This window comes from Myiozetetes cayanensis, unplaced genomic scaffold (genome assembly GCF_022539395.1).
Source record: "Myiozetetes cayanensis isolate MyiCay16 unplaced genomic scaffold, myiCay2020 scf1, whole genome shotgun sequence".
Lineage (NCBI taxonomy): Eukaryota > Metazoa > Chordata > Aves > Passeriformes > Tyrannidae > Myiozetetes > Myiozetetes cayanensis.
In genome coordinates this window covers 142,724,364-142,752,121 of record NW_026086604.1, presented here as the reverse complement: position 1 = coordinate 142,752,121, position 27,758 = coordinate 142,724,364, and the positions used below count along the sequence as shown (strand labels likewise).

Sequence of the window (27,758 nt, the reverse complement as noted above, 5' to 3'; positions counted from 1 at the left end):
ATGCCATCCATCGATGATTCACAGTCTTTCATATCCATCTTTAATTCATTTTCCAGACTTCAGATCACTTTCCAAGACCCTTTGCTTTCTGAGAACAGTCATCCAAAGGGAGCAGAATTCCCTCCAGTGTAGTATCATTAAAAACAAAGTGTAATCATTTGGATGATAAAGATTAATGGAAACGTGCTACAATTGGTCCCCAGACAGTCATTCCAGTTTAATCTATTTGATATTTATGATTTCAAATTCATTTTGATGTGCCTCCCATTACAGTAATTTTTCACTGTAATTCTTTAGTTCACATATTAACACAATCGTTATCATTCTATTGTTCAAAAATTGCCAAGTTCCATGCCTCACTGAAAAACTTGGCCCTCTTAACTTAAGTATATTCAACTAAGTTGAATATTTTAGGGTATTCTTTACCCATTTAAGACAGTTTTTTTCAACATATTATTGTAAATACTGACTATATTTGAATCTTCTTTGGGACGTTTGTAATTTTAAAATTCACAAATCAAGCTTGTTTTCACAGGGCCATCTGTTATTTAATCACCCTTCCCATTAGCAAGAAACCTGTGCTTCTTTTCCTTGCTATGTTATTTCTAGTGTACTTATTGAACCTTCTCTCCTTTTACTATCCCCCAAAAAACCACTCATCTTCCAAAAAATAAAAGAAATTATTTAATCAAGATTTTAAACAAACAAACAAAAAACCAAAACAAACAACAACAACAAAAAAAGACAAAAAAAACACACAACAAAAACCCAAAGAGTTAAGTCATTTTCTTGATCTCAGTACAGGTAGCTTTTAAGGAGACCATTTTCCCCCAATATACATGGCTTGTGCAAGACTGTCCAGCATCTTCACATAAGCACACACATCCCAGTGCCAAATCCTCCCAAATTTAAAATTTCACTTTCATCAGAAACAAGGGCTGAAAAGGAAATATATACTGCAATTACTCCATACTTAACAGTGTTTTCCTACCTTTTTTAAGCCAGCAAATCCTTCTGATTCCAGGAAGAAAAACGCAAAGGGCATCAACACAAATAAACATAGATTTGAAAAAAGAGAAGCAAGATTCCACAAACCTGCAACAAACAAAAAAAAGTTTACATTACACATTTCTAAGCTTTAAAACTTAAAGATTCTACGTTTTCCTCCCTTATATATAACCATGTAGTATACATACAAGTGCTAACAGAAGCCACATTTTATGGATACAGTTATTGGCAGGTCATTGCTGAAAAACATCCATTTCTCTGTGTAATGATCTTCCAACAAAAACTGGATACCAACTTACACAGCAGCAAATGTCTGAAGCCACAGACTACTTCCACAAAATCATTGAAGGCTCTTTAAGAACTGTCTTCAAAGTTTTCAGGACAAAAGTATTTTACTACTATCAATGAATCTCACAAAAATCAGTTTTGTGTAATCACTCTCTCCCATATTTTTTCCAAGAGAAACTTCGACAACCCATGGATTTTAACATGAGCAATACACAAATGCATTGTCACCTCCAAATCAGAAGATACCATGGGAACAGGCAAGAGGAGAGCAGTAGATGTTTACCTCAACTTTAGTAAGGCTTTCAATCATCTCTTATAAATCTCCTCCCAGTCCAATTAAAGAAGTATGGTCGAGGTAAGTGGACTCTGAATATTGGCTCACCTTCTGGGCTCCCAGGGTTGTGACCAGCAGGACAAAGTCAGGCTGGAAGCCAGTCACCAGTGCTATACAAACCCCAGGGAGTTCATGGTGGGTTTAACACCTTCATCAGAGACCTGGGTGATAGCAGAGGCCACATCCCCAATAAGCCTGCTCAAGAGAGAAGAAGGGGAAGAGCAGTCTCCTCCCCTGCCACTCTGATGAACCTCAACAGGCTGGACAAATGGACAGAGAGCAGAGAAGAGCAGACTAAGGGAGATTTTATTGATATATAAAAATATCTGATGAGGGAGGAGGAAAGGAAAACAGAGTCGGATCTTCACAGTGGTAGAATGATGCAATGAGCATGAATTGAAAAACTGGAAAATCTACTTAGTCATAAGAGGAAAGAAATAAAACAAAAACTAAAAATCCCAAATGTTTTCCACTGTGAGTGTACTCAAACACTGCAACACGTTGCCCACAGGTTTTGTAATCTCCACCCTTCAACATATTCAAACCCAAACGGGCAGTGCCTTGAGCAGCCTCCTCTGACTGACCCTGCTTAGAGCAGGTTATTTCCAGAGCTCCTTCCAACCTTAACCATTCCGTCCTCTACGGGAAAAATCAACAATTGATTACAACTAGGACATCTGTAAGACACATGTGACATCTGCAGGAAAGGAATAGGTTCAGTAAACAGCCTGAAGTGATAACTGATTTTATCTGCGCTGTTAAGATTTTCTAAGCTGAACACTTTCTGAACAGCCCGTTTCTGGTGCCTAAACATGAACCCATCATCACTCATCCTATCAGAAGTTGTATAGGATGTGGTGTTTCTTCTTTATAAAAGCAGAAACTTACCTGCAATTTAGTAGCTAAGAGGTCTAACTACTGTCACATGTACTGCATCCTGAAAAAAACAGCTTTTACTTTGTAGAGAAAAACAGGCTTAGTCCCCCACCTTGCCCAAAGCACACATTTCCACAATTCTGAGGGACTGTGTTATATCACCTGAATATCCCTGAAAGAAGAATATCCCCCTTGATAAGAAAATTTGAACTAACAGCTTTGTTTATTTCCTTTCTTCCCATGTAGTGTTTTTCTTTTTCCTTTTCTTCTTTGAAACTGTTCATTTTGGAAAAAGTCGGGAAGGAAAGAGACATTTACTGGGTGTGAGGGGAATTTATTATTGAAAGAATTTTTGTACGTAGTTCAAATGTAAAATAGTTAGCAGTGATCTTCACCTACATCCTCTTAAAAAATGCTTTCACCATTTACTTCCTTTCTCCTTAAATGACATTACTTAAATTTGAAGGAGAAATAAAAACGAGGGGGGAAGAGGGAGGCAGGGGACCAAAGGAACTACTACTTCAGCAATTGACAGCACCCGGACACCGGGAACCAAACTTAGCTAAACACAACACAGAAAAAAACCCGAGAAAAATCCAGAAGATGCGTGAAATATAACACTGGATTGCTAAAGAAAACAGACTGCCTAAAGGTGGCTAAACTCCAGCTAACAAAGAAGGGGATTTTTCCTTTTGAATTTGCTTAGCCAGGAAGCTCCTGTTACCATTCAAGAAACATTCAGGCATAGCAACATCAGCAAGAATGTCATTAACAGCCCTTAGGAGGGGACATTAACTCAGGCAGTCTGCTTTTTTTTTTCCCTCCCTAACAAGGAAGACACCAGAGTTAGAGTAGAAATACTACCAGATAGGGGTGGGAGTCTTATTTCAGTAGTTTTCTCTAAGTGAAGACAGACAGTGCATTCAGTCACCTAATGCTGAATACCTGCTTGTCCTAATTTCAGGAGCTCTGTTACTCGTGTATCTTACAATGCAAAACAGTGTTTAGGCGCTGCATAGTGTGTAGAGCATTTTATGGAAGGGAAGAATGGTGCATATCCAGGGTGATTTTTAAGAAGTTAAAATCTACTAATTTACATGCTACCAGTTGATAGCAACCACATTTACAGAATATTAAACTACAGAGCTACAACGTGCACCTGAAGTTGAGAGGGAAGGACAGTGATGTTCTGCTGCTGACAGACATAAGCACTTTCCTCAAAGTAAAGAACATACAGAGCCCTCCATATTTCTTATCCTAATTTGATAGTTCAGAAATCAAATTAAAATAGACCCAGACAAAGAATTATTTCCTATTACACTGACTGCATCATAAATCTGCATGAGACTTGCAGATATCAACATACAGAAAAGCTTCAAGTACTCTATTAGAATATTTTTTTTTCCTTTGCATTTGTAGCGACTTCAGAATGTCCCCCATAAAACATGTTAATAAAGCACAGAAATTAAAATCTCTTAGTCTTTGGCAAACAGATCAGACCCTGAGCAATTTCTCATCCTGCTTATTCATGGCAGTTTCATTACGTTTTACCCCCACCTGGTGGTTGTACCCAACAGCAGCACAGGGGAACACAAGCTGTCAGCACTAGGTCTGGGTTTAGGTCAGCATGTATTACTTAGGTAAGAGTGTTTATAATGGACCCAGACTTTTCCACCTTCTGCAGAAGTTTTTCTGCCTTTCTGCCTTGTTTCAAAAGTTTGAAATAAGGTTGAATACATATATTTTCTAGTTTTCTCTATGCCACAAATAACACAACAATCTGAAGTATAACACCTCTTCGTGTCAGGTTCAAGTACCTCAGATTATAGCTGTAATTGATAAATCAAGAAGAAGTGAAGTGTTTCCAAGCAACACAATTTTTTCCATTTGTTAACACTTGCAGCGCACAAGCCTTACACAAAGGCTGTGCTGGACAGAGACATAACATCGGCTGGGCTTCAGTGCCTGTGATGGCACCAGGAGCCTTCACAGCTCGCTCAGGGATTTCCCGCTGCCCTTGCCGAGGTCCTGCCAGACACGAACAATGTTTAGAGCCGGGAAATGCGGGTGTGCAAACCCGGTGAGCGACACAAGAGGGAGCCCTTCCCCCAGGGAAACGTTCCCGCACACATCCAAAACCTCCTGATGCTCCTGGAGCTCTTCACACCAATTAACCCACACAAGGCTCACCACAGTCATACCTACCCCTACCGTAAGCTTTGCAATACACACTTACACCTGGAAGCACCAAGATGCTGAATTTACTTTCTTGCTAGCCACTGCTGTTGGACTTACAGAATATAAATTACACTGGGGTACTTTTCAAAGATTATCACATTGAAATCAGAAGATGGTCACCGGAATATTCAAAAGCCGCCTTATTTGACAGCTACTTACTCCAGCAGCTTTCTTGTTAACCCAAGTTTCCTGCTGTAGTGTAGCAATTCTGACAAAGAGAAAATTTCTGAATTGGCTATTATATAATTTTCAGTCTCTGAAATATTTTACTGCCCTTTTCCCAAAGACAATTCAGACACAGAAAGAACGATTTATTTTATTTTTTCCTTATGTTTGGGAGTGAAGCACGTAAAGGTCTGAGCAGTCAAATCCTTGTGAAAAATGAGAATTAGCTGGGGTTTTTTCCTCCCATGAAGGACACATACCAAATTAACAATCATCTAGGATGTGTGACAAAACAAATCATAGAATAACTCAACTAGAAAGAACCTCTAAAGTCACATAGTCTAATCTGCCTTAAAAAAAAAAACTAAACTGCAGGTGCAGTCAGATTGCTCAGGGCTTTAACCAGCTCAGCTCTGGAAAACTTTCAAGATCTCCCAGTGTCTCTGGACAACCTTTTCCACTGCCCAATCATCCCCACTGTGAATAATTGTTCCTTTGTGTCCTGCAAACACCACTTCTGGCCTTCCACTTCAGAAAAAAGCAAACAAACAAACACACCCAAAACTCTTCCTTGTAAGTGAGGGACCTGGAAATTCACTCATTTGCTACCTATATTACTAGATATTTAGCAAAAGCATACATTTTTTCAGAGAAAAATTCTCTCAAGCCGAATTACTATGTCTTCACAAGAGATAGATAAAAGGACACCACAGTTAACTTGTAAAATATTTCTTCCATATTAAATAGTTTCACATAGTAAACCTACTTTCTCCAGCCAAATCTACCAAAGAATGTCTTATTTTTACCAGTTACTATTTTACTGCACGTCTTTACCACATGATACATTTATATTCATAGCAAGTTCCTTAAAACATTTGTTTTAATTGTGAGAATAAATTTAATAGTATCATCTTAAAGAGAAAGGAACATGAATCTTGCATTAACACACAAAGAAGAAGCTTGAATAGCATGTTTCAAGTTAGCTTCTAGTAGCTCTTATTTACATTAATATTCAAAGCAGTGAATTTGGTTTAATTCCATCAAGTCTGCCTAATTCTTGAAAAAAAACAACCAACAGAACAGTTAAGACAGATTTTGTGAAATATCACACAGCAGCAAAAACAATGAGCCAATAGCACATTAACAATTCAATTAGCATATTAAATGAAAATGGAGTTACCAGTTTGAAAATAAGAACACATCTGTGCAAGTATAATGAAGACATCCACTTTAATTACATTATGTCGAGTACTAACCATGAATTAGTGAGCCATTTAACCACTGAATATAGTAGTTTTGTGGAAAAGAAAGCAGGATCTCATTGCTGATTATTGAGAAAGGTAGAAGCAGGACTGCACCAGCTGAAACTGCTAGAGTGAAGGTGCTCAAGAACAGCCTGAAATTTAAAGAAATGTACCACTGTTACCACCAACATGCTCTGAACAGGGGAAAAAAAGTAGTTAGCCTACCTGTTAATGAGTGTCTGAAGACAACATATTCTTACATTGTAAACAGGCAGGAAAAACTGGGATTTCCACAACATTTCACTTCCAAAAATCAAATTTAAGTTACCAAACAGTTTAATAGAGAATCCAGTAAAAGAATTAGTTTTTACCAACTACCATAATTATTCTCTTGGGACTTGCATGCATTCAATTCCAATGTGATACAAAGGTTAAATTATTGGAGTTCATGAAATATCTTTTCATAAGTCTCCTCTTTTGGTGTTCATTTCCCACATTCACACATATGCAAAAAAAAAATCAAATTCTATATTCTTTGTACAATTTTTAAAAGCAGAGTAGCTTTCTAATGTCTAAAGAGTCCAATTATACATAAACAAATATTTTAACACCAAATTTTTTAAAAAATGCTTTTCTTTCACAAGGTAGTTATCATCTCATAGCTTTTAAGTCAATACCCAAAAATTGTCAGAATTATTTCAAATATTTCAGCTTATTCTTTATAGATCCCGAACACAACTTAGAGCAAATGCCATCTTGTGGCATTAAAAAGAACTGTGTTCTTAAAAAAAAAAAAAAAAATTCTTACAGAACAAATACAATGCTACAATAAAATTAGAAATAATTCTAAAAATAGCATGACAAAGTACAGCCTTAAATAGATCATCACTACAACAGGAGCATCAGTAACTTGCTTACAGAAATCTTACTTTTCCTTAACAGTCTACAGTCCATTTTTCACTCAGACAATATTTAACCTAGAGAAGAAACTCTGAGTGACTAATTTTATTTTTATATATATATTTTTATGCTGTTGTTGTTGGTTTCTGAGACTTTTTTCTTTTCATTCATTTAAGGATGTTATTCTAAGCCAGAATTGTGGAACCTAACACACTACAGAAAGGTGCCACAGCAGTTTGGCTTTGCTTTCTCTACATACACACCCCTCTTAAGTCCTGACAATTTGCCATGTGAAGAAAACTCTGTGTATAGATGCTTGAGAGTTACTGCTTTTTGAAAAACAACATGTACACTCTTAAGGACCAAGAAAGCTGAAAGAAAAAACAGCACTTTATATTTATAGCAACATTTTTAACAAAATGCTATTACTCTGATGGAAGCGCTAATCTTGTCTCAAATTGTTCTTCATGCAAGCAAAGTGTATGTTTGTTGTATTTTAAAGCTAAATTAGAAAACAAATGCAGGGGGATAACAGTTAACATGACAAATTCTACCCTTTGAATACTGAAAAAGGCAGAACCACAGGTGGACTACAGGTGCTATAAAAATAATTCAATCTAGAAGAGCCATCACTGTAGTCTTAAAAGCACGGGAGAGATGCTCCTGTACTTGAGAGGGAAGAGCTTCATGGCATTTATAAATATGTATTGTTCTCTAGATCTGAAGTAGACCTTGTGGCAAATAAGTGGTTTGAATTCATAAAAAGTATCAGTATCAGACACTACTGGGAGATGTAAATCTCTCTGTGCACCTTTCACGCTTGCCACCACTGCACACCTAAGAGTGAACAGCTTGCAACGTACTCGGCACCTTCCCAGGGTACAAGACAAATCAGTGAAGTACCCAAAGAGTTCTCCTTCCAGGAGGATCACAGTAGCACCAGGGAAGAGCTCAGAACACTGTCATAAGCAAGCAGCAGGTTCACATAGTTCAGCAAATCATGTAATTGAGGGGGCAGCAACAGCTCACGGACGTTCTGTAAACCCCGAGGCATATTAAAATAGGAGATATTAATATCCAGCTTCACAAAGGAACAGGATGAGGAGAGAGCTGCTGGCAAACCAGCAGGTCTGGCAAGGGTTTGTCTTCCACTTGTTATTCTTTTCTAAGCTTTTTTACAATGATCAGATACAGATGTCTACTTCAGAGAGAACTAACTGTCTTCCCAGGATCCACTGCCTCCCTTGACAGGGCTTCCATCGACTGTAGGGGGAACTTAAAACACCTCCCACCTAAAGACCTACACTTTAGAGACCTAAACTTAGGTGCAGGTCTTACATTGAGTTTCTACCTCTTGCATCAGATCCTCACACAATATTCTGGCATACCAGGGCTGTTATTTATCTGGAAGCACAAAAGATTCCTATCACAATATATTCAGGAAAAAAAGTTCTGCAAAGAAGAGCTATACATACGATATTCTGTTAACAATGGCATCTTCATCCTCTTGCTCATCTGAAAATTAAATTACAGCAGGTTATATTCAATACTTACATGTCTTGCCTCAGGCTAAAATGTATACACATAGGAATAATTTTAATTTGCAATTAAAATTTAGATGTACTGATACAATTTGTTAGCATCAATATTTTAAGAAGGTTCCTTACAAAAATGAATACTCTTGCCTTCCCCCCCCCACCCCAGTTGAATTCTCTTCAATCAGTGTAACAACAAAGTTATTTCACTTTACCTAAACAATCAAAACTTCTTGGAAGCACCTTCCAGAGGGCTCTGTGGCAAACACACTTTCAGACTACTACTCCCATGGCTGCTACTAGGAACTGTCCCTCTGGGCACCTCTGAAAACAGGGAGAGCAGGCAAGCTATAGGAAAGTCTTAGGGTCCAGGCTAACTACTACTGGAAATCCCTAAATTGATGTTTCATTTTCACTATTAATGTCTTCTTAAAACAAGAAAGCATACCCAGAGCAGAAGGGATGACTATGCAGTTCCCAGCTCCTGGGAGTTTGTGACAACAAGGACAGGGTCTGTTATTCTTGTTATTTGTTTTGGATTTAAGGTATCATGACTTCCCTTCTGGTACTTCACATTTTAGACAATTTTTGTTTATTTATTCCTCACTTAATACTACAGCTATTTGAAATAATATCAACATCTAACTCAGAGATCAATCACTAACACATCCTTCATTTATTCTTTACACTCTCCTCTATATCAGCTTACACAAATGTAAGCATTTTTAAAGTCAGGTGTTTTATGTACTTAAGAGTCATGCACACACTTGAAATAAACATGTAATCACTGACATAATGCTATTTTGAAATTCTTCTGTAAAAGTACGTGGGGTTGTTGGGTTTTGTTGATGGGAAGCTCATGGTATTTTGAGAGACTAACTCAAGGTCTCTTATGAATCACTTTGGCTAAAGAGCTTGTTGGATAAACAGTGAACAATTTGTCCTCAAAGAGTTCCAGCCGTGTTAACTCTTCAAAAATGTCTCATCAGGAAGATCCGATCAAGCTACAAAGTTTGCCTACCTAAATACTCACAGCTGCAGAGCAGTTCCTCTTCCTAGCCAAGACTAAGTGCCAGAAAAAGGTAGTAAAAGTATCTTTGCATCCAACAGTATTTGCCAAACAAGTTTCCCCTTCCTGTTTTTCTGTATCTCCACATGGTAGCAGCTTTGTAGTATCCAAACTACATATTAGGATCAGAGGATAATATCAGTATTACTTCCTATGTTTAAAGAGATGCACCTTTTTTTTTTTTAAGGTATTAAATTTCATGAAGTGTTTACTTTTTAAAATGTGACTCCTATGAAAGCAGCTCTATCATAACACAGGTCACTACAGCTCAACAAACGGTTTCCATTAAAGCTCAAAGTGCCAAGATCATCAGGCACAAGAATGTTCCTACAGCATGACTGACTGTTAGCAAGCACTGAGGTCCCAGATAAGCCGCCAACAGTCAAAGATTCTGACATTTTATACAGATTTTTATGCTACTGACTTTAGAAAAAAATATAGAAGAAAATGATGGGGCTTCCTACAGCCTGGTTTCAGACAGACAGTGTTTCTAAAGGGAGAAAAATTACAGTAGTATCTCAAGGAATAAGACTTCAGTGGTGAAGTCATAAGGAACAGGTTAAAAACACTGAAATAACTGGACCTGAGCAAAGCAGGACTTTTAGAAGAAATACAGCACTTTAATTCTGTATCATTGGTCACATTTTACTCTACCAGCTAAAGCCATGAACTTGATTTTAGTGCTAAAACACAGTTGAAAATACTGATTCTGGAAAAGCTGATGTGAAAGGAGAGCAACAGGATCTAAAGGCAAAGGAGGTAGAAGCGTCTACATGACCTTAAACCCTTTCTTCCCTCTCAAAAAAGTTAAAATTTAGACTGTCAGAGAGCCACAATAGAACCAGTGACTGTGGCCCTCCCACTCAATCACAGAATGAACACATCAGCACTCACTGATCCTCTTCTGAGACACTTCAGTGCTCTCCCTGCCTTGTTTAGTGATCCCTGGCACAATGCAGGGCCTGAGACGTGCCAGAGTGGGCACAAGGGAGGATCTGGGAATTCAGGGCTCAGGGACAAAGGCAGCAGAGAGAGGGCAAGGCAGCAGCACAGACAATCAGGTCAGTCCAGGATGCCACAGACCAGCAGCCTGGCAAACACTTTGGGTCAGACATCTTGTTCTTCTGCTTTCTTTTTTCAGAGAGAAGAATAATCCTCTATTCACTTGAAAAACAAAATTACTTTTTGGATATGTTAAAAATTCTGTGCTTACCTGCTTTCCTTTTGTATCTTGTGATTATGAAGTAAGAAACTATGTAGAGAACAGCAAACAGGAGAAAACAGATCTGAAAAAGAAAAAAAAATGCATTTATTAGGTTGTGAAGAAATGCCTGGATTTTAATAAACAGAAAATCCAGTCTCAACAATTTAAAACTGAATTCAGATCAACAAGAGTGTATTCTACATAAACTTAAAGACTGTTATGTTTTATATCTTATTAATAGAAAGCTAAATGCATAAGAACAGTTTGATTGAAGTAACAGGTACTGGGCAATTATATGGCCAGCAAGTTTTACTCTAAAATTAAGAAAAAAGCCTTATTTACAGTGCAATTTTTTGGGGAGGGGGAGGGGGATTGGTTGTTTTTTTTTTGAAGTTTGAATTCACTTGAGTTGTAAAAGTTATCAGACTTATATGCCCTTCACATGTAACCTAAGGGTGATTGTCTCCTATACAATGGGCTCTTAGAAGATCTGTTTTGGAGTGAGCTGTTAACATGCGTGGAAAGAAACAAACATGTTTACTATTTCCATCATGTCTTGAATCAAACTAATTCCAGGTGACAACACACACTCCAGAGAGACTCGTGTGCCTACACTGGATGTCCCAGCATGAGCTCATCAAACATGATGTTTTCTTAACAGTCAGAAGCCAGGGGCACAGTCTCCCTCCTCAAAAGGTTGGGGGCTTATTTAGGTCAGATGCACCTTGAGCCCAGAGTGACTTGCATCAGGTTGTTTCTAAGACGTACCGCCAGAATTTCAACACAATAAGGTAAGACCAAATCACCTCCAAATATGTCAGAAATCTTGGAGGAAAGGAATCGAACAGCAGGACAGTTTTAACCCTCCAAGTCTTTGTGGGGTTGAAAAAAAGAATTTTATTTGCTCCTGAATGAGGCATCAGTGGCTCAACACTGTTTCCTTCATCATGATACTATTAAAAATGTGACTCAGTCAGAAATGCATCATGAAGGAAGCATCTTCTGTGCAGCATAATTACTCCACTGGGTAACAACTGATCTACTTATTTACTCAATCATTTGTAGATTTGTTGTCTTAAAAAAAAATCAGGAGCAGAAAAGTTACCCTAAGAAAAAGAGAAAAGTGAAAGAAAAGGTAGTGATGATTGCCCTAGAAAATCTGCATCTAAATAAGCTCACTACATCCAAATCAGCAGAATCAGAGGGAGAACGAATGTATCATTCAGGAGGGATGGTCTTTTTACAAAATACTGATAAAAATAAACTGAGAAAGTTACTTCTCTTGTGTAGTCAGACATTTCAGACTGAAAAAATCAAAGTATATCCAAGTATCTGAGCAAGGCATTTGAGTGCCTGGAACTGCCCTACAGGTGCCTCCCAGAAGTAGGACAGTGCTGTAGGTCTGCAAGTGGCAAACAAGCTCATTTTCCGTGCTGGCAACACACAGGAGCAACACCCAAAATACAGATGCTGAAAATTAGATAATCATAACTAGATCTCCGAATTCAAACATTTAATCTGAATACAGCTCACCACTCCAACTTTCCTGAGGAAGCTTCAAAGAGGAAAAGGTTTTGATAAAGAATTCAATTCTTTAAATAAATAATTCTAATAATAAAGAATGTTATTAAGATTTAATAGAAAAAGTTGGTATATTTTTGAATCAGGAAGAACAAAAGAAACTGAGAACAGCCTTGGTTTTTCAATTCTCTGACCCAGCTCATCCTGTCAGTATCAGAAAACGCAATGTTGAAAGAGAATCCTTCTCCAAGCTTCCAGTTCCTCTGAAAACTAGACCAAGGCTACACATAGAGACATCTAATTTTAGGCACCCACTTTTTAAAATCGGGTATCACATATACAGGGTCAGTGAATTCTTTAAAAATCTGTCAGATCCAAATAACACTGTACTGACGTAAAAGAAAGATGTAGTTAAGTTCATTTTTGGTTTAATTTTATTTAAGACAAGAATAAAAGTTACTGCAATCTTGTTTGTACCTTCAAATAAAAAAACAAATGACCTTTATTCTATCTGTGATAGCAAGGTTACAATGAAAATGTGGGTCTGTACATAAAAGGTACCACTGAGATAAATGAGGTATTTTGAAGGGCACAGCAGATAAAAGCTGTCCAGTAACACAAACTATCAACTGCTGCATTTCTGGTTTTAAATAACAGCTACTTTGCAACTCAACAGTAAGAGATAACTATGTATCTTGGTGTAATTATCCCCCTACTTCTGTCAGAATCGAGAACAACTTTGTACATGTTTGATAAAGTTGTTTATTATTGAGAAATCACATAATTTTAAAATTATGGACATAAATTCTGATAAATTAAAGCTCTAAGATCTTAATGAAAGAGAACTCATAAACTAAAAGTCCTTCATACTGGCCAAAAGAAGTCAAGCAGCAAACTCAGAAATATTACTGCAGTCTCAATTTATACTCAGTGAAACCTCTGATCCTGAACTGTTTCTAACCATGCATTCTGAACAGCTTTCCAAAGGGAATACCTAAAGTCAGCATCCTAACTATTTTTAGAGTGGAACTCAGTTAAGCTGGGGAAAAGGAATGTGTTGCCCATGATAGCTGAAGAACAGGCTCCACTGTCCTGACACGCTGCAATCCTGGGTTTTTATTCCTCATACTGCTGCTTGTTTCAGGATATTTTGTACTGGGAAAAAAGAAAACCAGCCTTGTTCGTATTTGCTCCACTTCAGTTCATGTTTCTCAATTATGAGTGACTGGGCTCGTGTGCAGCACTCCAGGTACAACCTCACAGTTATAGGAACAGCATTAAGCCCTGCTGTGCTGAAAGTGCTGCACCACATTCACCTGAGAATCACACAAGTAACTCAGCATTATCCTCTGAGTCACTGGATCCATCCACACTGTCCTTCCCAACCACTTCCAGCAGAGCAGCTCTCAAGCTACAGTAGAAACTTGGGTTTAGGGTTCAAGTTTAACACCACGTCTCACTAAGTCTATGGCTTTGGAATAATTGAGTCCTTTCTAACCATGTTCTAACCCTTTTTTGTGTTGACTACATCTCCTGAAGAACTGGGTTTGTGCTAACCACAGAGTGTTTTACTTTATTTTCATCTAAGTTGAGCAAGATTGCTCTTAATACGAACATAAAAACCCTCTGATATCTGAGGAAACCGAAGAGTAGCTTTTTTTTTCCTCCTCAAACACACTACCCTGTGTCATGTACACTATAGGCAGTTTCCTAGTCACTTTACAGCTCTTACTACTAAGGTCACTGACCCTAGTTTAAGAAATACCTTTCAATGTCATTTTCTGGGTATAGCCCTTGGCATCCACAAAAGGAACACTCTACCAACAGCCATGTGGCTTCAGAAAACACAGTTCTTAACAATTCCTTATTTAACCTTCCTAAAAACTCCTGGAAGAGAGCTAACTCACACGTGCATATGTTCATAGTACCTCAAATCATCTGTCAGCTTTCATTCCTAATCACTCATTAAAAAGCAAAAGTAGGAAAATTGAAAAAGGACACTACGCAGAACACCATACAAAAACTACATCAATATCTTCAGTGGGAAAAAAAGAGCCTTTATTCTTTAAATTCCATCTTTTCTTCAGAAAACTAGAGTATGTGACAGTATCGGAGCCAACACTGGAATATAATGTTAAATCCAAATCGTTTTGCAAGCTGTTTCCAACCAGAAAGCAGGCTCATGCCATCATCTCTACAGTAAGAGCTGACAAAAGTTATGGATGCTAAAATACAGTAAATCTAGGACAAGCTATATTCCTCAGATCCCAAAGTTCTCTGCAAGAAGTTTTTCACTGGAGCTCAAATGAAGCTCTTTTAGGTTTGATTTGCAGAGACAGTCAAGACGCTGTGCAAAGACCAGATCCAACTGTGATGACAGGATTTCTGACAGTCCCCGAAAGTGTTAAACTAAAAAAACAAGGAGAAAAAAAAAACACACTTCAGAAGAGATAATACCTTCCAATACTAAAATTTATTTCCTTAAATTCATTCCAACTTTGAGGGACAAAGTAGTCATGGATCTGTTGCCATAGTCAGACTGGGAAGTTTCTTTAAATGCAACTATGGTGGGTTCTCACCTTGTAAGGGAAATACAACTCAGTCCATGTTTGACCAGATGGATCAGAACATAAAGGAAATTAGGAGGAGTCCAAGAATTGTAAAGAAGAATGGTTATAGCAAAACAGTTAAGCAAAGCAATTCTTTTTAATGTTTGTGTGTGTCCCCTCCACACCACTCAGTAACTGAAAACAAAACACATGGATTATTTCTCACATAGAGGGGCTCCCTTTTAACAGGGGGCACATTAAGGAGTCTTCAAACCTGATGCACTTAATTCATCCACATCTCTTCCCATGGACTAAATACAACCTCTGGTGGGACAAGCAAAAGAAACCTGTCTTCCCCTGGAAGTGCTTTATGCTCCTGCTTAGATCACACACTAGACATGCCAAGAGAGGCTACTTGGAGACACACTGCACTACATTCTTAGGTATCTGGTATCCAACTCTTCCACGGAATCATACTTCTGGATTTCTCACCCAGAGTCATCCAAGTATGATCCAAGTCACTCTTCTGGATCTGTACCACACAGCTCTCAGTTCCTGTGAGAATGGAGCTGGAGATCACCTGCATCCGTTTCAGTTCGTAACTATGTGTCTCTAAGGGGCTGACATTAAACAGGAGCAGTAACAGCCTGAACTAATTCAAATTACATTGTACTTATCCCACTGGCAATTATCAAGGATCAGCTGACACTAATTTGTCCATGTGGATGACCTTTAAAACTCTGGCACTGAAATTCATGCCTCAGATTGGTAAAAGCATCATCATTTTCTGTTGCAAGTGCTAGAGCTACCCTTTCATGCTAAGAAAGACTGTGCTCAAAAGGCATAAGATTATCTCTTTTTTTCCCCTCTTACAAGCAAGATTCAACCATCTTTACAACTGTAATTCTTGTGTGTCTGCATCAAAAGCTGCATTTTTATGCACAGGAAGATAAACAGATTCTATTTATATAGCATGAAATTATTCCTAATTGTTGTGTACAGCACAGCTGTAGTTTACACAAGGAAGAAAGCACATAAGGTGCCTTGTCCAATAATTGTCCAATACCTCCCAATCACTGTGCCCTGGTAGCACACACTCCAAAGAGCATCCTGGGCTGTATCACCTGAAGCAAAGCCAATAATCATGGGAATTAACTCTCTCCAGGTAGCATTTATCCTGTCACGTGTAGTTGCTGAGTCTAGTTTTGAGCCTCCAGTATAGGAAAGATTTTGGCAATTGCAGCAAGGAAGATGGTCAGGAAGCTGGAACACCTGCCTGTTGCAGACAGGTTGAAGGACCTCAGCGTGTTCAGCCTGAGCAAACAAGGCTTCAGGAGGAGCTGACAGAAGGTTGCCAGTACCTATGATGAGGTCATTAAGGAGACAGAGCTGAGCTCTCAACCATGGTGTCAGTGGGAGGTACGAAGAAATCACCTCCATGAGGAGAGACAAGCGGTGAAACCAATAGCCCAACCAGTAAGGTTGTACAATCTCCATTCCCAGAGGTTTTTAAGCACCACAGCTGACCCTCCCCTGAGCAGGAGCCTGCAGTCCAGTCAGCTTTTTTTTACTGTCCTGAATAAATAAGCACCATTACAAACTTAGTCACCTCATAATTTATACCTTCTCCAGGTCATTTATGAATGTGTTTAAAAGTACTAATGTAAGCACAGGCTCCTCTAGGACTGTGTCAGGGGTGTCCTCCAACTATGAAAGAGCCAGACATCTTACAGAACAACTTTTAGCAGTAGGAACCACCACAGAACTCATTCACAGAAAGAAGTCAAACACCTCAATAATGGTCTCTGACTTAATACACTTCCAAGCACAAAACACAGGTTCAACACACGTTCATTTTGACTTGAAAAGCATCAAAGCAGAAAACTTATAATTTCCTCCCACTTGACTGCATAGTAGCATCTACCATAGAGAGAGAAAATCTGGAAGAGCAAAACAAACAAGAAGTGAACAGCATTTTACTATGCTATGTAAGAAATAGAAGATCAAGAAGCTCTAAAAAACTAAGCAGTTAGGGAAGAAAGGAAATAACTTTAAAACCAAGTGGCTGTGTCAGTATTAAAAATCATTCCTGTTATTACATCCACCAGCATTTCTATGCAAATGATACACACAAAAACAGGCTACAGACATAACAAAGAACATCTCCATTTCTTGTTACTTTACAGACTGTGCCCTTTTCCCTAAGTAGGAAAAACAACACAGAGAAAAGAGAAGGCAGAAGTCACTCTGGGTAACATCACCAAACGGAACTGTGTTTTGCTTGTGGTTCCTACATAAAGAAAATAGTTGTGTTGCACTTCTGGGTTTTAATTTCTGTAACAGAAAACAACTAAACACAGCACTATACACTCATCTCTTACTGCTCTCACACTACTAAAATATTTTAATATGCATTAAAATGCCACATGGCAACTAAATAGCTTCTTCTTACTGTCCCACTTGGCAACTGCTTTTGTTTACTTGTAGAAAGGATGACAATAATAAACTGCAAGAAAACACAGGTGGAGACAAACAGTTCTGCTTGGTCTATTTCTAATAACTCAATTATCCCACTGACATCTAAAAAGCAAACAAGATGTTCCACCTGTTTTGGATGTGTCAACAGTAAGTGACCTATAACAAACCAAGCACACTAAAGAAAACTAAAACTTCTAACTATGCTCTTAGTTTGACCTCAGCATTCATTATATCATCTGCTTTGGATAGCTTATGTTTCTCAAAATGAGATATTAATATTTATTCCTAAAAACTCTGCACTCCGTGGTTAGATTAGGTTCATCTAAATCAGCCAGCCCTATACATATATATTGGCACGACACACTAAATTCAACCTTAAGAGAAGATGTCAGATATGTCCTATGTCTACAGATTAATTCTGCTCACTAACAACATCCTCCACACCTATGATTCCCCCACGTGCATGGTCTCCTCTCAGGACTCCTCCCTGGCTTAAAACATGTGCAAGAGGTTGACCCACTTTTTTTTCGTTGGTTCCTAAGTCATCAAGAAATTCTAAGTGGTTCACAGGCTGGGTGCCTAGACTTGCTCATCTAGGAAAAGATTCCAGGATCCAACAGAAAACACAAAACATCCAAAAATATATTCCATGTGCTAGAAATTCTGCTGAAGGTAAAAATCAGCTTCTACAGCCCTTCAGAAGGTAGCTTCCATATGTCATTCACTTAAAACTACATTCACATGAACTTCACCAACAGCAAAGCTCCACTTCAAACTATTGAGGGAATTCAAATCAATAAATTAATTTGTTAGCTTTTACACTCCTTTTTAGGTGCTTAATGGGAATGTATTTATATTACCAGATAGAGAGAAAAAAAATATTATGGCACCTCCACGACCCTTAGTAATAAGCCCAAGATACCTTTGTTCAGGGTTCTGTATCCCATACCCAGGAATACACTAAACCCCCTCAGAAAACGACAACAAATTATTTTTGTTTGACCTGTACAGGCTACAGCAATGCCATTAAAATCGGAGTCAAGAGTACTTTTCAACATCAGTGCATGATTTAAAAACACTCCCTAGAATCAACACCAATGCTACCACTCTGCCCCTGAATGAAGGTACTGCTCAGCAGCCAGGCTATGATAATCAGTTGTATTAAAACTTAAGAGTCATTCCATTAAAAATTCATTTCGGAAAAAATAACCTCAAAAGTCTCATTAATACAGACTTAGTAAACAATTTATTTAAGACAGCTTCTTTGGCTCATATTAATTTTTCAGGGCAAAAATGCATATCTTAGAACATATGAACTTTCTCATCCTAACACATAAAAATATTCTTTCTTGTCTTCTCACACATACATCTGTAGCATTTTTTAAGTGGCACTCCCAAAACACAAACATATTTAAACTGCAATACTTGTATGTTTTCATAATTCTCACCAATTATACAGACTCTCTACTGGACATAAGTTGTCACAGTCAAACTTAGTAAATATTTTAGACATGTTTCTATTGTCAATTTCAACTCAAACTCATCAGCATCAATTCTTCCCATAAATATATGAAAAATAGAAATTAGAGTGAGATAATGGAAAAAACGGGATACTAGAGGCATAACCAGACACTTAAAATCAACAGTAAAACTGTGAAGTACTGTGTTCTGATGACAATTGTGAAGCCTATCCTGGAAACCACACCACCATAAGACAAGAAGGTGAAGAGGGAAGAAGAATATCACACACATCCAGTGCTTCTACCCTCTGTATATTAAACTCAGCCCTATGCAGACTTCAATGCCATCGACACACATAATACCTGCTGTGGAGCACACGTGATTTGGAAATAGAGGAACTAAAACACAGACCTGTAGAATATTTTTCAGTTAATCAAAATTTTCAAAAATCATCCAAGTGTTCAAATATTAAAACAGTACAAAGCACGGGACTCTCTCTTGCAACCACGCTGCTGGTAGTTAGAAACAACTTTTAACATATCCAATTAATCAAGAAACTAGAAACCTCAGCGTGGGAAGCAGCTGAGCAACACTACCATACATATTCAACACCAAGATGATGAAACATCAACCGGAGTTTTGAAACCACCTTTAAGAGAGTCAGTTGGGCCCCAAAGAGCACAGATCAAAGCTGCTGAAAGTACGAAGCAATTTCCCTTGCCACGTGAATGCCTAATCTGGGGGTTGAAGAGAGTAGCTCATTCCAGTTCATCTCTACCTGGCTGTATCCTCACCTTCTGGACTAATTCAACAACCAAGGCTGTTAGTGATTATATGCATAAAACCAAACTACAGTCATGACTTTCAAATTCTCTCCTCTTCCTGTGTTGTAAGTTATGTAAATTCCTGCACATGAATGTTCCCAAAAAGTCATTTGACAGCACACGAGTCTGCAGTTTTCAAGGTAAGAGGTGGGGCATGAAGAGAGTAGAGAGTGAGGCACAAGACTTTCTCAGCGTGAGTTACCACTGCCCTGCTAAATGAGAATAAATACCAAATTAAATCAGAGACCATGAAAGACAGGAAAGGAGAAAGCATTTCAGTTTAAAACAAAAAAATCACTCGCTTAATTTTCAAATAAAAGTAGTAAGCTTATGCTGAATGGAATAGGTTTTTTAGATAGTCTTCCTTAACCCAAATTTCCATCTATGTCACTAGAATGGCATTCTGACTTTCTTATCTCACTGGCAACATTCTTCATTTCTCTGTCCACTCTGACAATTACCACCATCTCCACTGCTGCTCTGCTCTCCTCCTCACCCACCCCTCAACATCTCTGAAAACAATTCTTTCCAGAGGGTCTTCTCCTAATAAACTCAGTAACACTCAGAATCTCCATCACAGCAAAGAGTGAGGTGTTATTACAACCCTCCGGTCTCCCAGTTACATCCTGCATCTTATCCAGTCCCTCTACTCCATGCCCAGCTACCCAAACAAAACCCAAGATGGATATGCTTGTTTGTGGTCCTACAATGAAACAGCTGGTTTTGTTTGCTGTCAGTTCTTTCACTTTTTATTAGATTTTCTCAAATCTAATTACACCTTAACATAAAATGTTCTTAAACAGATGTCTGTACCTTCCATGAAGTGTGTTGCCCTTCTGGTCCACTGCTCCCCCAAAGAAACACACCAGGAACTCAAAGGGAATTATTTTGAACCGTAACTAATTGCAACTTTGTATACTTCAGCCTTTCACACTTATTTTATGTAACTAGAAACAGTGGACTCTCCAAAAGCTGTTTCTGTTTTGGGAATAAGTATCCCTCTCTACTTGTCTATGCCAAGTATTTGGAGATGCCTATTGATTCCAGATGGATCCACAGTGCTGATCCTCAGGACTAGCAGCCAGAAAATGACTCATCACTTCTTAAAGTTCAGGACAGCACCCATGTTTACAAGTAAAGGTATGTTTTTAAGATGATAGAATTATGCCAATATTTTATGTACCTAATTATGTTCAATGCACACCAATCTTTCGGCTTTACATCTCATACCACTAAAACAAATAATCCTTTATTCAGTTACAAATCTTTACCAAAATAGTTGAGAAAAAATAAAAGGAAGCAATACTGAGAAACCTAGGAAAACTTTATTTTTGAATACAAGAAGTCATTTAAGGTATAAATTAGTCTTTCAGTTTTCAGTGCTTGGATTAAAAAAATTTCAGTATCTGTAGTAAGTTTGTTCTTAAAAATCACCCACCCTTCTAATCAGCATTTTCTTCCTGGCCCACTTTCAGAATACCATCACTTCTGGCATGAAAAAGAGTCTGTGAAGATCACAATTTTTTAAGGAGGCAGAACCGGTCAGGAACAAGAGCACACTCCCAAAAGGACTATGGTGCTTTCTCATTTTACAGCCCTATAAGGGACAAATGCCAGCAGTAACCACACTGCACTAGTTCATAGAAGAATCCTGGACACCATCTACACCAAAACAGGACAAGAGGACAAAAAGTAGGTAAAGAAATCAGAGAACAAAACAAAGCCAATGGTATTAGTGTGAAATTGCAAACAAACAAACAAACAAAATCAAAGACATGAGGCAGTTGCACCTGCCTAAAAAGGCCTTTCTAAACTGCTAGAAATTATTTTTAGATTCAGATTTGCACACATAAAATAAGAATCTTGTCACCTTAAAAAAAAAAGAAATTAAATATTTTAAAGTTGTATTTTTTAAAAAAAAAAAGGCCTTCTAGTAGAGGAAATTGCATTAAGAAATAGAGAAACTAAGTTTCTCAGAATATTTAGTATCTGAAGCCTGAAAACATTTAGCTCTTCAAATGTTTAATATAAAACTACATTTACACCAGTTTCAACATCTGCCTGAACTTGCATGAAGCACTGAGAGTTATAACAGTACTTCTGTATTCGAACTTATTCTACCAGGACTGACTTTTTTCATGACATATTTAATACAACAAACTGCTTTCCAAATATACTATGCGTATTCTTCAGCTTTCTAAGTAATAATTCCATGGTCACAAAATTGTGTCCTTCCATAGTTTTTCCCACACTACAAATGCAAGTAATAATGTATGTATTTTGCCAAGGAAACCTCATAACTAAGTGTACATGTATATTTTTACAAGCTTTCTACACTTTGTAAGTGGAAAAATAACAATTAAAAAAGTAGAGCTAAATTTTAAAAGTCCAAACTAACACTGCAGAATAGAGGACTCAACCTGGAAAAAAAGGAATGTAAGAATATTCTAAAAAGGAAACCCAGGGGACCAAAAAGAGACTGAACCATTGCACTTACTCGATTTACATTTGAAATAAACAGTTCACAACAACACCAGCAGAAAATGGAACACTTTATAAACAGACATGATAACAAGACACAAGGGAAAAACAGGTCCCTAAAAGCTCAAATATCTTCCACGGATGTGCAAGATCTCAGCAAATTATAAAATTAATCTAAAGGACCAGGAAGGGCAAACGAAGTGTACAAAGTAACAGATCGTATCAGATCAGCACAGAACATTGTCTGGCCCTTACAACTCTTTCATACAAATGCTGATCAAGTACAGAACACAAACCCTCTTCTATATTTTGCCCTCAACTACAGCTGCTTTTCAGAAAGATGCCTCTTTTAGCCAGAACTGAGTATGACTCTGGCTTTGTTAAGTCAAGGCTCTCACTGACTTAGAGCAAACTCGTGGTTGTGCCATGTCTCTTACGCTTGGTCACAATCTACACTTTACTTCACTGCATCTGAACTTCAAAGTTCACACAAGTCTGAGAGTCTGGGTATTTTCAACAACTTTTTGGAACAACAGATCCTCTACATAGAAGATTCACACAGAAGAGTTATGCTGAAACTAGAGTAGGGAGTTTACCACCTTCTCATAGTAAAGATCATCCTCATGAAGCAACAAAACACAGGGTAGATGATTTTAGTGCAAACAGGCCCCCTCCTGAAAAAAACAGGTACCATACAGACGCTCCAAATGAGGTCAAGAGCAAACGGGCCTGAGTTAAATTAAGCTTTAAACCACTGACTCACCTCAAAAGCAGATGAAGGATTTATTTTTTAAAAAATCTTTCCCTACCCTTGCTCCATCTATAAACATGTGTCAGAAATATTTGTCTCTTGAAGGTGGAATTAGCAGAAGTTGGCACCTGCAGAAAGAGACAGGCACCACCAGCAGAAGGATAACAAGCCTTGGATTTTTTTACATTACACAACTTTATGGAAAACTTTGTAGCTTGCCAGTTCAGAGAATAGACGAAACAGAAATGAAGCAGTACAGTGAAGCTAAGTTTAGTGTGCCCTTAGGACTCCATCAGAAAGCACAATCTAAAAATCCTGTATGCGTTCAAAGAAAATTTCTAAGAGAAAAGTGAAAAGGATTTTCTTTTCAACTACATCAGCTTACTTTGATTTCTCTTCTCTCATGAATGTATCATTTTAGCTTCAAGGAAAGACTGTGCCACACAGCTAGCTCTCCAAAGACACTACTACCAGATTACATAAATTTGTCTTGCTCCTTACAGGCATATACAGGTTTCCTCCACTGTAATAATAAACAACAAACATGGAATCATGGAACAGTTTGGGTTGGAAGGGACCTTAAAGATCAACTAGTTCCAATGCCCTGCCATGGGCAAGGACACTCTCCACTAGAGCAGGTTGCTAAAAGCCCATCCAACCTGGCCTTGAACACTTCCTGGGATGGGGCATCCAAAATTTCTCAGGGCAACCTGTTTCAGAGTCTCACCACTCTTACAAAACAGTATTTCTGCCTAATAACTATTCTAAACTTACCCTATTCCAATTTAAAGCCACTACCCCTTGTAACATAAAATCCTTTTATTAACTGCTGCACTGCCCCCAGTCCACCTGCAGCTGGAATCAAGGTATTGTGCATATGTCAGAGTGGAGGCTGTTCCCTCCTCCAGCTGAGGGGCTAAGGATTATGCCCACTACCCACACAACAGCTATTTGCATATTTTAAGAAATTATATTAACCATGTAACTTCATGAGCAGCAAGGACAGGAATGGGTAGGAGGATGTTAACATAATTGTGCATGTAAGGAACATGAGCATGCACTCATATTTGTAACATGCTCCTGCAGCTATGAGGCTGCACACTCAGCTGGGGGTGGCAGCACTTTACGCACTCCTAAAATCCTGCTGTCTTCCAACATAAATTAAAGAGTAGATCACAACTGTACCAATGCATGACTTAAAAGGCAAAATGATTGTTATTATTCCCACTGATTAAACAATAACAAAGGTGGTTTATGATCCATGTTAAGATCAAAGTAAAGTTCCAAGAGAAAGAATATTCTGCCTCCACTGTCCAAGCAAAACAACACTGCACCTCTAAAATACAAGTTACTGACATCTTATATGATTTCTTACAGTTACATCACTGGGAAGAGTTACCAACTGCTCTAAATGGGCTGAAGAAGCTTTAGAAAAGCAGCCGCAGTACAGATGAGATAGTTCTTTACGAGTTTAATAGACCTTCACTACTTGTAACAGGTACCCAGAGAGGCTGCACACAGTTCCTTCAGACTCAAAATCTGTGCATCCTACCAGATACAAAAGCACCATACATAGCATAAGATTTATCAGAACAAGACTGTGCTGGAAATAAGTAGGAGATAATTAGCACACAAATACAAATGGAAAAACAGACACGAGGGAAAAGACAGGTGATTTGTGCATACATCCATGTTTTCATACCACAGAGCTGATTAATATAATGCTTAAAGCCTTCTTTACAAAAAAGTATTTTACTTTTTATACCCCTACACTCGTCAGAGCTTCCAGGACATACGCTACATCCCCTCCCAAAAAATTTCTTAAAGTAACAGTTCTCTTCACACAGGCTTGTTTTGAACTCTTCAGAAAAAAACATCCCAGAAAGAGAACACTTCACCAGAAGAAAGAAGGTCTTAACATCGATTCGTAAAATACAGAAACAGGAATTAACACTCTGGGGATCCAAGCAAGTCTCTTACCAAATGACTGAGCCGTAGGCCTACATAAATCAGTTAACAGTGGGATTTTAGAGTCTCCCCATGTAGATGAAAAATACTTAAAGGTAAATTATGAAATCATATTTTAATTCAAGAAATGCATTCTTTCTCAGACAACAGTGACCACAAAGAGAACGTGATCCCCCAGCTGAGCCAGGACGGCACGTGCACAGGAGACAACACTGCATGTCTGCTGTGAGCAGCATGTATTTCCTTCCTGGAATTGAAGCAGGAGAGACAAGAACTCCATCAAAACACCTCCACCAGCTTTTGAATAGCCCTGAAAACAATTACGAGGCAGTCAGGGAGGAAACCACAACTGCTCTCTCTGTCTGCATGCAGGATGCAGGGCTGCACCTGCCTGCTCTGTATGGCTCCACTGGGAGAGCACCGGGCATGAGGGGTCAGGGAAAACGTGAAGATTACACACAGGCACTGTAAACAGCTCAATGAGGCAGGAGGATCCCAGTATCACAAGTAGTAATAAAAAAATCCCACGTGCACCTGCTGGGAACAAGGCTGCACCTGAGGGGCTGAGGTGTTCACAGAATGGGTCAGGTTGGAAGGGATCACAATGAGTCATCTGGTCCAACCTCCCTGCTCAAGCAGGGTCATCCTAGAGCACATAGCACAGGATTGCATCCAGACAGTTGCTCGAATATCTCCAATGAGGGAGACTCTGGGCACTCTGTCCCAATGCACGGTCACCGCACAGTAAAGAAGTTCTTCCTCATGTTCAGGTGGAACTTCCTGTTGCCTCTCGTCCTATTGCTCGGCAATACCAAGCAGAGCCTGACCCATCCCCCTGGCACCCCCCTTTAGATATTTATACAGATTAATGAGCTCCCCTCTCAGTCTTCTCTTCCCGAGGCTGAACACTGTTTACGAGGTTGCTGCACCGGTATCTGTTCCGAGAGCTCCGATGGAGCACACCGATGCCCTGTATGGATACACAGCATTCTCCCTTTTCGCTGAAAGCTCGGGGAGAGGAAAACCCTCCAGGGGGTCGGTCAGCCCTGAGATCCTCCAGCCGGCCCGGAGGGAGGAGCATGCACAGCGCTGCCCACCCGGGACGGGCCCCCGCGTCCCTCCGGGCACTGGGGCGGGCAAGGACAGCGGGGAGAGCGGGACACCCCCCCGGCTGCCCGGGCTCAGGGCTGGGGGCGGCGGGCACGGCGGGTCCCGCAGTGACAGGGCGGGGAGGAGGCGGGCGGGCAGGGATCGCCCAGCCGGGGAGCCCGGCGCAGGGTCCTACCGTGTACTCCCGCACTTGGCTGTGGAAGTTCTGCTCCCGGATCGTCACCTCGTCCGCTTCCATCCTTCATAGTCCCGCGGCCCCCGCGCGCAATGGCGGCCGCCGCCGCCGCGCCTGCTCCTGCCCCGCCGGCGGCGGGCGGGCCACCATGGCCAGCGGCAGCCCGGCTGTTCCCCCGGGCCCCGGTGGTGGCGGAGCGGCTCCGGCTGCGCCGGTGAGTCCCAGGCGGGCGCGGAGGAGGAGGAGGAGGAGGAGGAGGAAGGGCGGGCAGCGGCTTCTCAGCTCCTCCTGCTGCGTCACCGCGCAGCGACCCCGCGCGCGCCGCAGCCCCGCCCCCGGCCCCGAGGGGGCGGGACTAAGGAGCGGGGGCGTGGTTACAGTAATGGGCGTGGCTTAGCCCGAAGTGAGGGGGCAGGCGGCCTGGGGAGGCGGGGCCAAGAGCGAGCCAGGACGAGGAGGAGCGGGGTTTGAGGGAGCAGGGGTTTGGGGAGCGGGGTTTGAGCAGCGGGGTTTGAGCAGCGGGGTTTGGGGAGCAGGGTTTGAGCAGCGGGGTTTGGGGGCAGGGTTTGAGGAGGGAGGTTTGGGGAGCGGGGTTTGGGGAGCGGGGTTTGGGGAGCGGGGTTTGAGCAGCGGGGTTTGGGGAGCGAGGTTTGAGCAGGGGGGTTTGGGGAGCGGGGTTTGAGCAGCGGGGTTTGAGCAGCGGGGTTTGGGGGAGAGTTCCTGGTGTTACCGACAAGGTCGAGCTCCACGGAATCACGGTGTCAGCTGGGTTGGAAAAGACCTCTGAGACCGTCGGGTCTAACCTGTGACCGAACACCACCTTGTCAACCAGATCATGGCACTGAGTGCCACTTCCAGTCTGTCTTTAAACACCTCCGGGGACAGTGACTCCGTCACCTCCCTGGGCAGCCCTTTCAAATGTCTAATCACCCTTTTTGAGAAGAAATTCCTGCTGGCGCAGACTTTAAAGACTACGTCCTCTCATCCTATCGAAACAGGTCACCTGCTTGTGACCGCGCGGGGCAGGAACAGGAGGAGTCCCTGCGTGTCCTGGGGGCAGGGAACAACGGAGATGGGAGACAAGAGTTACAACTTGTGTTCCATTTCCATTTCCTCTGGACCGGCTTTTTGCCTTTGGGTGATCTCTGCTTTGTCGTTGTTTGCCCTAGCGCTGTGGTGCAAAGGCACAATCTCCCTGTTTTCCCTGTTCCCTCTACATGCGTCAACAATCTTTGCTTCTGAGTTTGCAAACAGCTCAATTATCTAAATGCACACAAAAGACCATTAATCTAGGACACACTACAAAATATAGATTGCAGTTTAGCAAATAGAACACTTCTTTCAATCCAAATACATAACATTAGTCTAAAGAAGTTTCAAGAATAAAGATTATAATTATCTGCCTGTTACATCTATTGATATACATTATCCATGATGTCGATGTCAACAATAATTCTGTTTATATTCACTCCCCAGGCTCTGGCCCATCTCCTTGGTTAAAACAGATGGTGAGGTATTTGGGAGATTTTGGACTTAGCAGAAGTATTTCTTGTAGTTCTGAATGGATGCAGAACTTCCT

The 27,758-nt window shown here is 40.0% G+C and overlaps 1 protein-coding gene across 2 annotated transcripts in view; it reads right to left on the bottom strand.

The window, feature by feature from the left end:
• The window catches only part of LMBR1 (limb development membrane protein 1), a 71,694-nt gene extending 45,257 nt beyond the window's left edge, over positions 1-26,437 (bottom strand). Inside the window, exons 1-5 of one of the 2 annotated variants that reach the window (XM_050322664.1) lie at positions 26,180-26,437; positions 10,871-10,943; positions 8,529-8,568; positions 6,166-6,305; positions 992-1,095 (exon numbers count right to left, since the gene is read on the bottom strand). In XM_050322664.1, coding sequence (XP_050178621.1) covers positions 992-1,095; positions 6,166-6,305; positions 8,529-8,568; positions 10,871-10,943; positions 26,180-26,242 — 420 coding nt within the window. In that variant the 5' untranslated portion in view covers positions 26,243-26,437. Of the gene's footprint in view, positions 1-991; positions 1,096-6,165; positions 6,306-8,528; positions 8,569-10,870; positions 10,944-26,179 lie in introns of those variants that run through there. The other variant, XM_050322672.1, reaches the window with a different exon arrangement.
• Positions 26,438-27,758: the final 1,321 nt, after the last annotated feature.